We start from the raw sequence: 15,551 nt of genomic DNA on the forward strand, positions 1-15,551 counted from the left end.
TTTTTTGTAACAAAATAATAGTTGGAGAACGATAGAGTCTATTTAAAAAAAAAAAATCATTTAATATTTGTGTTTCAAATTTGATGCTTGTATGAATATAGAATGACAAAGCTTCAGACCAACTATATAATTTATTTTTGCTTTTTGAGGACATTCTAGAGGAATTATTACCATATGGTGCAGAAGGTGAGATTTTTATATTGGGAGCGATTGGTAAAAAGTATGATACATTGAACTTGCCAATCCACATGAGCATCCCGTACCAAACACTGTTTTACGACTCTCTCTTCACTTTTCTTTCTCTACTCTTTACAAATATTCTTACTCTATTTTCTACATTATTTCACTGGTCATTAACATTTTAACATACACTTCAACTGCAACTTTTGTGTAGGCTCCTTTTCTTTTTTCTATGACGTGATCGTGTCCTAACAACACGTTGAATTTGATTTCAGCAATCACCAATTCACATGCAGCGAAATTTCGATATTTCGTCAATAGAAGATAACATTGTTTGGCCAAGAAACCGTGAAAAGAACAAAAAGAGTGAGCTGAGGGTTTTGGTGGTTGGAAGTGATGGTCGGATTCGAGGAGGACCTATACGAACCTTAATCCCAAAAACTACTATTAAGGTTTATACATATCGAGCATCTAAGTTTTACATTAAAAAAATTGAACACGTATAAAGACCAAGACACATAAATCTACCATTTTAAGATTTTAAGTATAAAGTAATGCTAATTTCTTATGTGTGAGTTTAACTCATGTTTCATTGATGTTATATCTCTTAGGTGATTTTTTCTCTAAAAAGTCAACCCAACAATAATATTAGAATTTGATTGTTAAGGGGATCGAACACTTACAATTAGACTAAAAGTGATATTAGAATCTAGTTGTTAAGGAAACACTTACTGTTAAATAAAAAATTATAGTCTAGTTAAGATGCAATTCTTTTTCCTCAAGAACATAACAATTCAAACATCATATTTTCATTGTGGGTCTGTCCATTTCATCTTCACCACCATTCTTTACTAAGGTTTTTGTTGCAGGTGATGGTTAGCACAAGAAATAAAAATGTTATAAAGAAGATGGCGTGTAAAGAGTAGGAGAAGGAAAACGAGGTTTCAGTGTTCCAGTTGGAGGACCAAGCTAAACGTATGGAAGAAGTAATTGATGAGATCTACAAGGCTAACTATAATGAGCTTGTGTGTGTTTTTTCATATTTTCATGCTTTATTTCATTATGCACAGAAATGTTAGGAATACTCGCATTTTCATTTCCATTCCGTAATTAGAAAGAAAAATTTTCGAATTTTGTGACATTGCATCGTATTTTTCTAATAATAATATTACACAGGTCTAGAGGAGGAAATTTTAAGAGAATAATTCATTGTTTAGAGAATTTAAATTTTTGAATTACAAAAGTATATTATTTGGATATGAAATCTTTAAAAATTGATATTTTAAAATTTATCAAAGTAATTAGATTCATTCAAATTTAGAAAATTTCAAATTTTACTTAAAAAAATATACTTCATTTTTTGTAGTTTCTTATTAACTTAATTTAAGTTGAAATATTATCAGTTTGACTAAGATGAATTTTTTTTTGACTGATATCAATATCAGACTAAATAATTCTACGTAAACTGAAAATAATCTCAAAAGTTGTTTGAAATAAACTTTTATATTTCTAAAACACCCATCTTTTCTCTCTCCTTCACATCTTCACTTTTTCATCATCTTACATAAGTAACTTTTCTTAATATAGTTATGTTCTAGAATTTGCTAGTTTTTGGTGGTCCTTTTTTCTGTTTCTTTCCCTTCATTTTTTTCTTTTAAGCTTTTAAGACACAGAAGATCAAAAGTGACGTGTGATAAAAAAAATGGCGTAGGTCGGTTCATGATGAAGGAATTTCTTCTGGAAGGTTTGGATCCGTTGGAAGGAATTGCAAGTTTGGTATTTTAAATGTACTTCCAAACAAATAACCTTAAATTCCTCAAATTTTAATCTTTTAGCAGCATCCAGTTTTTGCAACTGTTGATGTCTTATAACAACTTGTTCCAAAAATTAGAACTTGTGGATTGAGCTGGTTGAAGGCATTTTAAAAAAAAAAAGTTATACTATTTATTTAATTTTCTAAATTAGGTTAACCAGTTGGTAAGTCAACATACTTAACTCAATAATAGATCAAGTGAAGTCGTGTATTCTTTTAGCTCATTCATAAGAGGGTAAATCAGATTAATTTTACCCATAAGGAATGAAAAAGAGTTGTGAGGTGGTTCACCATCACAGATCCAAAAATACACTAACAGTGCTTAAGCTTCACTACAAATAACGTGCGTGTTCGCGGAAGATTCCACCTTTACTAAGAAAAAAAAATTGAACTAATTAAAAAGCACGTCGCTTTCACCAACTCTGCAAATGCGCGTTTAATACACACTGTTTGGCTAAATAACTATATTGTGGCTATTTTGAAGCAAGTGTGATGGAAGAAAAAATGTAAACTTTGAATAGTGTTGAACAGGTAAGTTTGGATTTGATTATGTAGGGAATGGAAAGGTGAAAAATTGGAGAAGAAAAGGAATTTATTTACAGAAGGGGTAAAAGAGAAGAGTGGATGAGGATGATGATGATGCATTATGGTGGTTGGTTGGTTATGTAGATACTAAATAGGTGTAGGAGGAAGATGGTAACATGTACACGGGGTTCGCCTGAAGTTAAGGGGACAGGTAATGGCAGAGCACGTGAGGGTGAATCACAGATCCATGGAGATCATGGGACGACTATCATATCACATCATGTCAAGCATTGATCCAGAGTTTGAGAGAGGGCCATGAACACAACACTGGTAACACTAACAAACAAGGATAATAAGGGAAGAGGGGTTGGAAAAAAGTGACCGAGTCCATAAATCCAGTGTTGTATCTACCTGTTCCGTGATGAGTTGCAGTCTTGTGTTGGGTTAGCCGCAGAAAAGGGTTATGGCATTGCCAGTGCCAGCTGGATACACCTTTCGACGTGTCCCCCCTCTTCCCTTTCCTATAAATTATTAATTTTTTTTTTATATGCACAATTTTGTTTCTATCACATAACTGGGTGTCACTGTTACGTGGGATAACTCAGGAAATTATGATGAATTTATTTGAATTTGTTGGGTATAAATAGGTGGGAATCAACAAAATAATAGAGGCTGAGGCTGGTTTGACGAAGGCGTTAATAAAACCGCGGGCCGGGGAAAACAAAGTTAACGGGGACAGAGGGTGTGGTCGTGCTGTTATTTAAGGAAAGGGAGGAGGGTAAAGGAGGAAACAAAAAAAAAGTGGAGCATAAGACAAAATAGAGAGGGAAGTAGAACAAGTAGAAGAAGAAGTAGAAGAAGGTAGAAGAAGAAGAATAATAATAATAATAAGAAGAAGAAGAAGAAGAAGAAGAGAGGAGAAGGGTATAGGAGATGTTTTGTTTATACTGAAAGCACAATCCTTTCCTTGTGGGATTTCAGATCTCTCTCTGGAATGAGGTGGGGAGGTTTGTGAAATTGTGGGGTGGATTGGGAAGATGGAAAGTTGGACGTCGGTGGATGGGGTGGTGGAGGAGATTATGAGGATTCATAGATCTCTGCCGCCGCGTCCTTCGATTGAAGAGGTGGAGGTGGCCAGAGGTTTGATCGTCAATGTCGAGAAGGAAGACCAGGCCAGGCTTGAGGCCATAGCGCGGCAGAGCAAGGGTGTGGATGTGCCCGAAGAGCTCTTTATGGTGCTACAAGAGATGCAGAGGAACGTCGTGTATTACCAGAGCAAGGAGCAGAAGAGGGAGGCTCTCAAACTTCTCGATCTCGACAACGTTCATTCCCTGTTCGATGAATTGATTCAGAGAGCTTCCAAGTGCGTTTCGTCTCCCTCTGCTCCCGCTTCTCGCAAAACATCCTACTCTAACGGTCCCGTTTCCTCGGTTTCCACGAATTTGTCCATGAATTCGGTTTCTGCTTCGGTTTCCGTTGGTGGTTTTGATAAGCCCCCACCTGTACCTGCTGCCAGTGTCCCTGCTGCTGCTTCTGCTGCTACTTCTAGAATGTTCCACGCAGATAAAGAACGTCCTGAATTGGTCACTCGAGATGACAGTTACGTCAAGAAGTCCAAGTCCAAGTCCTCGTTTTACTCCAATGGGTATGGAATTGAACCCACTATCCCTTCCAAAGCCAGTATATTGAATCCATCGTTAAAACCCACAGCTCCTGCAGGTAATCGGTCGTACATGATATGCTGCTCAACGTTCAATTTTGTTTTTATTGGCTTTGTTATTTAGTTATTGAGTGGTAGAACTAGGTTTTTGTCGTTGTTATTTGGTATTTAGTTGCTTGTATTGGACGTTGGAAGTGAAAGTGTGGGAAATCGTGTTTGTTAATGTTGTTTTGCAGGTCAAGATGGGGATAAGTTGAGTTTGATAAAGCTTGCTAGCTTAATTGAAGTGTCTGCGAAGAAAGGGACTCGTGATCTCAATCTGCAGAACAAGTTGGCGGACCAGGTTGATTGGCTGCCTGATTCGATAGGGAAGTTGTCGAGTTTGGTTACTCTTGATTTGTCAGAGAATCGGATTATGGCCCTACCAGCTACGATTGGAGGGCTTTCATCATTGACCAGATTGGACTTGCATTCCAATAGAATCTCGGAGCTTCCTGATTCTGTTGGGAATCTTCTCAGTCTGGTTTATCTTGATCTGCGGGGAAACCAGTTAACTCTTCTGCCTGCTTCTTTTACCAGGTTAATACGTCTGGAGGAGCTTGATTTGAGTTCAAATCAGATTTCAGCGCTTCCCGACACTCTAGGATCGCTTGTTAGACTTAAAGTATTGAATGTGGAAACGAATGATGTAGAGGAACTTCCTCACTCTGTTGGTAATTGTTCTTCCCTTAGGGAGCTTCGTCTTGACTATAACCGGCTTAAGGCCCTGCCTGAAGCTGTTGGAAAGATTCAGAGCCTCGAGATTTTGTCTGTTCGGTACAATAACATCAAACAACTACCTACGACAATGTCATCTCTAACAAACCTCAAGGAACTTAATGTGAGTTTCAATGAGCTCGAGTCTGTGCCCGAGAGCTTGTGTTTTGCCACCTCGCTTGTCAAGATGAACATAGGCAACAATTTTGCTGACATGAGATACTTACCGAGATCCATTGGGAATCTTGAAATGCTTGAGGAATTGGATATCAGCAATAATCAGATACGTGTGCTTCCTGACTCGTTTAGGATGCTCACTCGACTGCGCATCCTGCGAGCAGAAGAGAATCCTCTTGAAGTTCCACCAAGAGATATAGCTGACAAGGGGGCTCAGGTAACTTCCTCTTTTGTTTTTCTTGTTTAATATTGTTCCCTTGATATTTCAATCTGTTTCCTTTATCACAATTTCCATGTCTTGGTTCATCCTAGGCTGTTGTTCAATACATGGCTGAGCTTGTTGAGAAGAGGGAAAAGAAGGACGTTAAATCACAGCCTCTTAAGCAGAAAAAGAGTTGGGCTCAGATCTGCTTCTTTTCAAAGTCTAACAAGAGAAAGCGTGACGGGGTTGATTATGTGAAAACCTGATTTCATTCAGCGACACCGTTGTTGGCAAGCAACAGATTCCATGTGTAAGTTGAGTTGTTTTCTAGTTCTGCATACATCTGCTGCAAAATGAAATATTTGTTCTAGGCTTAACTTTGGGTAAGTTTCCCACCGATTATTCTGGGTGCATTTGGGTAAAAACAGTTTAATTAAGCATTTAATCAATTTGTTCGTATCATATGAGTGCTCATGTCAGAGATTTAACCCAGAAACTTCTTGGAATAATCTGAAATAACTTATTTTGATAAGCTTAATCATGAAGATAATTAAAATGAGCTTGTATAGAGAGTGATATGAGCTTATTATCATCAGTTCAAGCTTCACACCCTGTTCAGTGATCAATACTTGTTGCATGATTGGATTTCTGGAGAGGGAAGTAATGGCTGCTGATGTTTACTATTTTCCTATGTGACAGGGATATGCATTTAAAAATAGAGACAAATATATCCTTCAGTGTGCGGTCAATAATATGCAGAGATATGGATCGTGCAAGCATGAATTGACAGCCTTCGTAGGCAGTTATAATTTGCTTTGACTTGACGGCACAAATTGTAGATTTCTTGTTCAATATTTTCTGATTTTCTTTCCCTGTATAATTTGAATTTTCTATTTATTTCATTTGTATTCTGTTGTCTCGAAAGTAGAAAGAAGTGTACACAATCCAAAAGGCAAACAGCGATGGACAGTGGGAGAGGAACCGAAGATGATTATGTACTATCGTTATGTATGTACAATTGTAACTTCACTCTATTGTTAAATGAATTACAGGTTACCCTTTCTACCACTTCCACAAAATCTCTTGTTTCACCGATTTTTACCATTTCTTAGCTTTGTTACTGTTGCTAATGCGCTCTGATATGAATTAAACAGTACATTGGTAGAACTTTTAAATGGGAAGAAAGTGATTATAACACTGAAAAATAGGTAAATACAAAATCATGATCACACCATGTTTTCATATTTAATCACTTTGCAGCCATTTTGGTTCATTTAATCACGTGGGCAGCTGGATTCTACTCACACATGTTTCATAAATAACCTTTCAAGGAGATAAATTAATGAGGGTTAAAGTCAGAAAACCAGGTCAATATAATTTATAAAAGACAAAGGTGGCCAAGTTTTAGATTTTTGCAAGTTGTGTTAACCTACTGCTAACTACACTTTTGCTCTGGAAGCTATTATTTTGGTTGCAATCTGTGGCTGATATTGAAGTTCATTGATGGAAAAGTTATAACCAGAGCTCAAAACAAAAGAATTTCTCATACTAACCAGTGTTTTATGAATACTCATTAAAATTAAAAAGTTTAGTTTTTAATATATTTCTTGATAAATACATTGTATAATAGAAAAAGTTAGATCAATAGTTTAATAGAATGCAGAAATTGGGTCAGATTAATTACTGTTTAAAGGTTTATCTCGCATCACGTCCGTATTCATGATTCGATAACCATACAAAATGGAATTTAAATAATTTTGATTTTTTTTAATCAAGAATTTTTCTCAGCCGATGAATTAAAAGTATCTCTTTTAGAAGATTGAAAATCACCCAAATAAAGAATGGCTCTTTTAATATAGTATTCATTTCTGAGACCACCAAAGTAGCATATTTAAGTGTTGAGACAATTTGTCAACTGTGTCAAGTTTCATTAGCATGTATTGACATAAATCTTGAACATAATATCTTAGTTCCCGAAAGTTTCTTCCACCTACGAGTTTATGAAAAGGGTCCACAAGTTGATGTAATCTGGAACATAACACCAAAGATGGAAAACAAGGTTTTCTCTAATCCTAACAGGTGCCACTAATTCTTTCTTGGAAGCAGATAAATGACAGACACTGGTGGGGCAAACCTCAGATTCAACTAAGCCTTCATTGACTAAATTCTCACCCTTGAGAGTTACAACACTGCTTGCAAAGTTAGATATTCCAGTGTTGCTTTCTACATGTTTAATTATGGGATAATGACTGAAGCTACCTTCAAATCCAGGATCACACATGATACTTATTATGGGTTCTCTATGAACCCTTTGATGCAAATTATACAATTTTTTTTCTGTCATTTATCTCAACTCTCTACACTAATTGAATTACATTTATTTCCAATGCAAGATGGAAAAAAATAGATTAAAGAGAGATTTGATATTAATGATAGTTATTTGTAAAGACTTAAAGTTAACGAAGCAGATCGTAAAGAGAAAATAATTTTTTAAAATGCAATAGGAAACATTGAGATCTAGAAGCTTGTGGATAACATTATTTAGTTTGAACTTTGAATATTAGGCTTGCTTAAGTCTTAATTAATTAAGTTGCAGGTGGATTATTTCTTCAACCTGTATCTTCCCAGTTGGTTGCCAGAAGATTATACGCAAATGTATAACTGTTAATCACTTTTTTATTCCCTATCACTCAATCACTTTGTACAACATGCTTATTTAATCAATAAAGCCACAATACTAACAATTACTTTTCTGACATTAATTAACAAACTAAAAGCTGGAGTAATATTCATACACTCTATCCTCCGATACACTTTTATTATAATTTTAATAAAATAAATACATTTTTTGTCCTTCATAAAAATAGTTTTTTTTCTGATTACATCATTAATATTGTTAACTTGTTCGTGTCCTTAATCTAAGAGAGATAACATGGTAAGATTGTGGCCTGTTTGGTTTTGTTTTCACAGAAGAATAATCGGTCTTTGGATATGGTGATATTATGCTTCTATCAATAGAAAGTTGGCGTGATTCAAGAACAACCCTGATACGGATTCATAACTGTTTTGCTGTAGCAATTTCGTGAAAAAGCTATTAAAATAAAGTAAACAGAAACAACTTTACAATGAATCCCGTGAATGTTTCCTTTGAGTTCACACCTCATCCTTTTTGGTAAAACTTACACACTGTATTGATCCCGTTTTCTCATCCATTTTGAAGCATAGCATAGTCTTTTCTGCATCTTCTGAAGAATATGATGTGAAAACATGAATATACGTGTAATTGGAATAAAGTTATCCATCCCAAAAACACTCTAATTCAGTTCCTTTTTACCTCAAAAAGCTCGAAGATTTAACTTAAAAACAGCAGAAAATTTGATACTTTTATAGCAGAAAGTTAAAGACATCTCTCAACATAATGTTTTCATGCACACAAATTTAAGAATCAAATAGCTGACTAAAGGCCTAAAGAATAAAGTAATGTATCAATTATATTGGCACACTACAAAACACTACCTTAAAAATGATCCCCTTTGTTCTGTGATCATGAAGTCATCCTCTGTTCATTAACGTCACACCAACCAGTTTACCTTTTCAGTTTTCCCAAGTACTCATGTTACTACTGTTCTTGGGCCACAGTAGAATATTACATAAAGTTTGTACAGTGAACTTCTTTGTTTGGTATTCACCATTCAGTTATTTGTTATTGTCTGAAGAGCTGAGAATGACAGCGTTTGAAACCATCATCCGATGTTCTGGCTTCTGCATGGCAGGACATTATCACGAATCTAGAGTTAAAAATATGGTAACTAAGTGGGGCCAACCCAACGTGTTGTTGAAGGTGTATGTGACAGTGACATAACAGTGAAAGTACAAGTAGCAGATAGTGAGATTGCCCCTTCAATAACAAACCATATCATGCTGAGCTTTGAAGGACATCTGATGAATGGTGACAATACAAAGCGCTTCCTCATTTCTGGTTCTCATTTATCAGCTAGCTACTGCTTATGCTGCTCGTGAGCCATGAGCTTGCTGTTTCCTACCCCTTCAATAATTGATCACTTATGATTCAGTTGCTCATAGTTTCACAGACAAATTCTACAGTTGTATTAAAAGATTGTGATCAATGATTCTGGCCCCGCTAACTGTTTAAGTGGTGAAATGAAATACTTCTTTCCTTAGATGTAAAAACATGAAAACAAATCAAAAACCTTATAATTTGAACTTTGTCTGACTCAACTCAGAAAGTTAACTCATACAGTTGCCTCTCTTACTTCTGGAACTACACATCTCAAAATTAAGTATACATGATTACACTTCTGCAGACAATTCAATAATACTTTGATAAAGGTGGTGTAATAAATTTAAGAGCCAGAAGGATTAACTTATATAACATCTTAGAATTGGATTTTTGGACTTAAATCCAAATACTAGCTCATGGGATCAGAATTGTCCCCTTCTAAAATACACTATTTTGATCACATGACTAGTCAATAATATCAAAACATAATAGAAGGAAGCACTTACAAGAAAATGTTAGGTTTTTTCACCATTCTGGTGTAATTTCATTTTGAAATTACCACACTGATGCAGGATTTTAAAAAAAATTACATATGAAAAGTTGTGTTAGGTTGGCACAACTTCATAAGGAAGAAATTGTGTCAAGCTGAAACAACTTCACTGAAGTCATGCCAAGTTATAATAATTTATGTGAAAAATGGTCTAAAAGTAAAGTCGTGTCAAGTTATAATAACATGGTCTAAAAGTAAATTCGTGCCAAGTTATAACAACATTATCTAAAAGTAAACTCGTACCATGTTAGCATGACTTGAGTTCTAGGATGAAATAAATTGAAGTCGTGGTCTTAACCAGATCAGACAACTTCAGTTTATTTCATTCAGAATTGAAGTTGTTAGAGTATGGGACAACTTTAATTCATTTCATTCCAGAACTAAAATCAACTCAAATTGTGACGATTTCACTTTTAGATATTTCTTACAAAAGTCATCATAAGAAGTCATGCCAACTTATCACGACTTACCCATATGCAAAAAAATTTTAAAACTTACACCATTTTGGTAATTTCAAAATGAAATTATACCAGAATGTTGAAAAACCGAAAATGTTGATATGTAGTTAATAGAATCCAAGGTTAGGTAAAATGGTGTGGCACGCTATGAGGAATGGGTAAAAATAAAACCTTAAATGGTAAATTGGCAGCACAAGTATTGTATTAAATCTGTGTTTTCTCTTTTTATTACACAACTCTCAGTATGCTAAGTAGACTTAACAATATAAAGGAGCTCCTCGTTCTTTTAGGAAGGCAAATATCAAAGACATCAATGAAAACCTATAATGAAAAATTAAAAGAGACTGCATGGTGACAGTAAGAAAAAGCTACCGCAAAACTAATCCTATACATAGTACTTGCAATCATCCAAGTCAGCCTGAAAAATGTGATTGCAAATTTCCGTTTTTTTCTGAATCTTTGGCTCTTCCACCTCCTTTCATCTCAGTTGTAACTTCACCACTAGTTGGTCTGCAATGGTAAACAAAAACAAATTTCAGAAAATAGAGAATTAAAGTTAACGTTTAGTTCAGGAACATCATTGCTTTCAGATCCTCAAGATGCATTAACATACTTGTAGACAACTAAAGTCTATCAAGTGCTTGGGTTGGTTCTGATCTTATCAAACAGAACAATATAAAAACTACTACTGGACCGAATAAAACAAGGATTAAGTTAGAAAATCTCTATAATATTAAAGCATAGCCGTTAATGACTTGCAAATTTGTCATCAGATGACAGTCTTCTCGATTAAGCAGTATCAGCTGAGACCAGTGCAGAAATTTGCAAGATATGCTTTTCATCTCAGCAATTTTGTTTGCTACCGTATCTTATCTACAATATTATTACTTTCTTACTACAGCAACTTTGGCACATCAACCTGCTTAACTACCACACAGCCTCTATATATTTTTAAATGCTAAATGGTAGGTCATACACAGATCGGGTGAGTTAAACACTCATTCACCCTCTACACCAATAGAAAATGTCAGGAACCCAGGTTAACAATGAAGAATTTAGAGAAAGTGAGAATTGAAAAAGAAAGTTCTCTGTTATTGATTTTCTTAAATCTCTCAACAACATAGTTCAAGTATTTACAGTACAAATAATTAGAAGTAGTTCGTGTAACTTCCTGTAACAAAATGACAGCTAGGACAACATAATTATAGCTGGCATAGCTAACTAAAGATGGCAAAACTAATCTGATGCTTAAAAACAGACGCTGAAACACTTGAGCTAATACACAATCACATATACACTAGTAGTAAATAGAAGAAATAATTTAGTTTTTCCTTGCAAAGATCGGGAATAGGAGAAATCACTCTCATCCAAAGTTTCCCCTTCACTTTCACCAAGAGTTTGTTCGATCTACAAATGATTCAAATATGAATTAATTTCCTTTCCTTCAGTCCTTCTATTTATTTATGCCACTATAACCAACTATCTACGGCTTCCTAAAAGTCAACCTTGTTCTCAATCAGTTATTCCTCTTCCCAGTTCCTTTGAAATATGCTATATTTGTTTTCATTTTACTAATATTTTAACTGTCCTTTTGTATTCTTATAACTTTTCATCAGATAGAATAATATTTTGTATTGTTATCCATAAAAGCCACTTCATGACGTGCCCATTATTGTCATTTTTTATGGCATTTTTTAAAAACTTTTGTTTTAAGATGATGTTTACTTTTCTCTCAAGCAAAAACATTGACCCAATAATTCAATCATTCTGACAAAATAGCACGACCATGTGGCTATGTCAAAACCAAAAGGCATAGAAAACAAAATATAGGTTGATACAAATATAGAAGTAAATAATGAAATTTCATTATTGACAACAGAAATTTCATATAGTCAATCCTCCCTCAAAGTTGGACTCCTATATATACCAGGTGCAAGAAAAGGAAATTATGGCTTGTGTGACAATACCAAGATCCAAACTTGGCTTTCTTATATTGTGACTAACTTACTAACTTGAACAAAAGAATCAAAATCTGAAATTTGGACTTTGTGGGCAGAAATCATTTAAAGATACTTAAGACAAATTTGCTTCCTTTGTGAAAAATAACACTTCCTATTAATTTATTAATTATCTATGTCCTTCTACGATTTGCTCTCTTCATTTTCTTTTGTCCAAAGAGAGAGTGAATTGTAAAATACTAAACTAAAAACATGATGTAAAATACAAAAATGGCAGATTCAAAATGATACATAAAACAGAAGAAACTTCAGAGTAAGCGGCTGAATATTAAAAGTATAGGGAGTAATAAACTTACAATCCACCTAAAACTTTGATGGTGTCGTAGAAAAACCATTGCAAAGTTATAGAAGGACCAACCAGCAACATTCTAATGGGAAGACTCCTGGTAAATAGATTGGCTAGCCCAATATTTCTGATGGCCTGCACACCAAATAAGTGGGGCGAATTCAGTTTGATCTATCCTATCTTTGAAGGAAGTATCATAAACTTGATTGAAAAGAAACAAATACCAGTGCAAGACTATCAGCCTTTCTGTTATAAAGAGAAGATACAATATTGTCAGCAGGATTAGAAATGAAGCTACCAACAGACCCAGCTGCGTACCCAGCTAAACAAGTCACACCAAGTTGTTGACCTATTGAACACTCCTCCTTTTTTCTTTTGACCATATTTCGATACAAAAAATCAACAGAATGCTCGAATGTCGAGAACATAACCATGGAAACTGCTCAAAAGAAAAGGAAGCAGAATACTTAATATTCAGTTCATTTATAAACAAGAGGTAGACTTAAAGCTCACAGTCACCGAAACAACATATCTCATGGAAACAACAGACTCCAAGAGAACAAAATTAATTACTACAAAATCATGGCCCCAATGCTTATTTGAATACTCAGCATGGTTAGCTTGAAAGAACTCAATTATTTTTTTTTTAATCAACAATGCATCTCTCATACACTATTTATCAACTGGCAACTAATGCATATAGCCAGACCAGTCAAATAGCTACTTGAACCTTATTGTACATAATAGAATGATTTAACAAAAGAGAAGGAAATATTTTTTATGGTAGAACTGAATGATAAAGATACAGAATCCTACACCACTGAGAAAGCAAGGTGTTAAAATTTCAGTAATTTCCTGGAAGATAGGTATATGCTAGAAGACTACACAAGACAGAATGGCATCCAAAATATCAATGTGAAAATATTACTGATGTCCCTTTAATTTCTAAATATAGTTAAACTACCATAAGTAGTATAGAATTAACCAACAAGAGATTATGAAAATTACATGGAATGTTTCGACCCAAAAGTGGAATTAGTCCACGGTAGAATCTGCAAGTAGTAGATAGAATAAAAGATAAATAATCATAATCATCTCACAGTGTCCCAGCAGGTAAAAACTAAGTATAGAAATTTTCTTTACCCTCGTGTGCCTTCTGACGCGTATAACTTTGGAAAGCCATCAAACAAGCCCTTAGCAAAACAGGGTTGTGCTTGAACCCTCACTTTAATAGCTTCAAATGGACATAGAGCTACATTGGCAAACACTTCAGCAGACGCGCTACTGAGAAAGAAAACAAAATTCTTGTTCTGGTCTACCAACACGTTTGAATAAACCCCTTTAAAATACTCATAGAGACCAAATCTGCACCCTCCTTGAGCACCATAGCCAATGAACTTGCCGGCCCAACCTTTCCAAAGGACTGCAGGCCCTTGTTCCCTCAATAAGGTAGTAAAGCAAGAGGAAATACTGTAATACTTAATTGGGTGCACCTACATTTAACAAAATCATTTCCCATCAACAAATATGATCAAATCAACAACTATTATTCTACACACTATGATGAGAAAACAATCCATAACTCATTCCAGTATCATCCCAAAAGGGCAGCCAAAAAATTCAATCTTTCAGTATTTTTTTTCTATGGTGTTACAAAAGTGATACAAAACGGGAAAGAGGTTCCCACTTCAACTTTTCAAATTTCCCCATTTGTTTTGTTTGCTAAGTATGTGCCAAGAATCAGAGGCCAACTTATTGAGATATCTCTGAGCATAAAACATAAGATACTAATCACTTCACTAATTTCAATCCCCTAATAAAACATGGCAAAACATGATTTGTGGCACAAAGCGAGTGAACAAAACGATTTGAAAAGCACCTGCATGTTGACTTTCAATACATCAAGAGGAGTGGTGGCAAGGTGGGTGGTGCCAGCACTGAGCATTCCTCCAATGGCACAAAGGGCATAATACCTGGGCGTTAAATCGTCACTGACTCTTCCCTCCATGACCATGACACTCTCTCAAAGCCCCCCAAAACGACGAAAGTTGATAACTTTAGAATAAAACCCGCACCCTAACCCCATTTTTTCTTCTACACGTGTTTCGAAAACCAGCCACTAAGGAGAAAAAGGGCAGCCATTTCGACCCTTCATGCGTTTCTGGCAGAGAAAGACACAAAATTTAAGGTTGTCAGAGCGACACGCAGCATTTTGAATCTGATTCCAATGAAATGTAAAACCCAATACAAAACCTTATACCCTGTTTAGTTGGAACCTCATTGACCTTTCCGAAGAAGCTAGTACATCTCGCAAATACCCCCAAAATTGGGTTTTTTTTTTAAAGTGGAATTTAAGTCTTAATCATCACATATTATATCGTTTCTCTTTAATTTTTTATTAAATTGTTTTTTGTTCTGGTATTTATAAAGTTTTAAAATAATATTTTTTATCATATCCTTAATTTAATTGACATAAAAGAAAAATTAACAAAGATAAAAAAATATAATAATAAAGAAATGTATATATATAATTAATTAATAACTCACTTAAAATTATATTACAAATTAAATGATTAAATAATTTTTCACCAATATAAAAAATATAAATAACTATTCTAAAGCAACAGTGAAAATAATAAATATAAACATCAATAAATTAAAATTATAAGTTAACCTAATCCTCAGTAATCAGAAAGTTATAACATAATTTAACTTCTGTTGTTCATTAATTTCATTTCCATCACAAGCATTTCTGAATGCTAATTTATCGATTATTCATCATTATTTTTAAAACATATCAAAAATATTTTCATCAGTTAAAAGTTTTAAAAAATCAGCAATAGTAATGTCTATCTCTTATAATATAGGAAGTAGTTTTGCTTTCAAAGTAGAATTACATGCTGTT

General features: G+C 34.6%; 2 protein-coding genes across 2 annotated transcripts; one reads left to right on the top strand and one right to left on the bottom strand.

Annotated features, from left to right (window-relative positions):
• The first annotated feature begins 3,282 nt into the window (after nt 1-3,282).
• Nucleotides 3,283-6,381, top strand: LOC114173258 (plant intracellular Ras-group-related LRR protein 4-like). Its single transcript, XM_028057532.2, has 4 exons — nt 3,283-4,237; nt 4,415-5,328; nt 5,424-5,623; nt 6,013-6,381. The coding sequence occupies exons 1-3, from the start codon at nt 3,556-3,558 to the stop codon at nt 5,577-5,579; spliced, it is 1,752 nt and encodes a 583-aa protein (XP_027913333.1). The 5' UTR covers nt 3,283-3,555; the 3' UTR covers nt 5,580-5,623; nt 6,013-6,381.
• Nucleotides 6,382-10,519: 4,138 nt separating this feature from the next.
• Nucleotides 10,520-14,880, bottom strand: PHT3;3 (phosphate transporter 3;3). Its single transcript, XM_028052926.2, has 6 exons — nt 14,526-14,880; nt 13,790-14,139; nt 13,655-13,698; nt 12,871-13,085; nt 12,657-12,781; nt 10,520-10,852 (listed from the first exon to the last, which is right to left on the bottom strand). The coding sequence occupies exons 1-6, from the start codon at nt 14,658-14,660 to the stop codon at nt 10,756-10,758; spliced, it is 966 nt and encodes a 321-aa protein (XP_027908727.1). The 5' UTR covers nt 14,661-14,880; the 3' UTR covers nt 10,520-10,755.
• Between the last annotated feature and the right edge of the window lie 671 nt (nt 14,881-15,551).

This window comes from Vigna unguiculata, chromosome 2, assembly GCF_037176805.1.
Source record: "Vigna unguiculata cultivar grain cowpea cultivar isolate G323 ecotype 2 chromosome 2, ASM3717680v1, whole genome shotgun sequence".
Taxonomy (NCBI): Eukaryota; Viridiplantae; Streptophyta; class Magnoliopsida; order Fabales; family Fabaceae; genus Vigna; species Vigna unguiculata.

Bases quoted from the DNA above. Each gene is read 5' to 3' on its own strand.
- LOC114173258 (XM_028057532.2), top strand. From the start codon at position 3,556: ATGGAAAGTTGGACGTCGGTGGATGGGGTGGTGGAGGAGATTATGAGG. The intron at 4,238-4,414 runs GTAATCGGTCGT...GTTGTTTTGCAG, and splicing joins AAAACCCACAGCTCCTGCAG to GTCAAGATGGGGATAAGTTG. The intron at 5,329-5,423 runs GTAACTTCCTCT...GGTTCATCCTAG, and splicing joins TAGCTGACAAGGGGGCTCAG to GCTGTTGTTCAATACATGGC.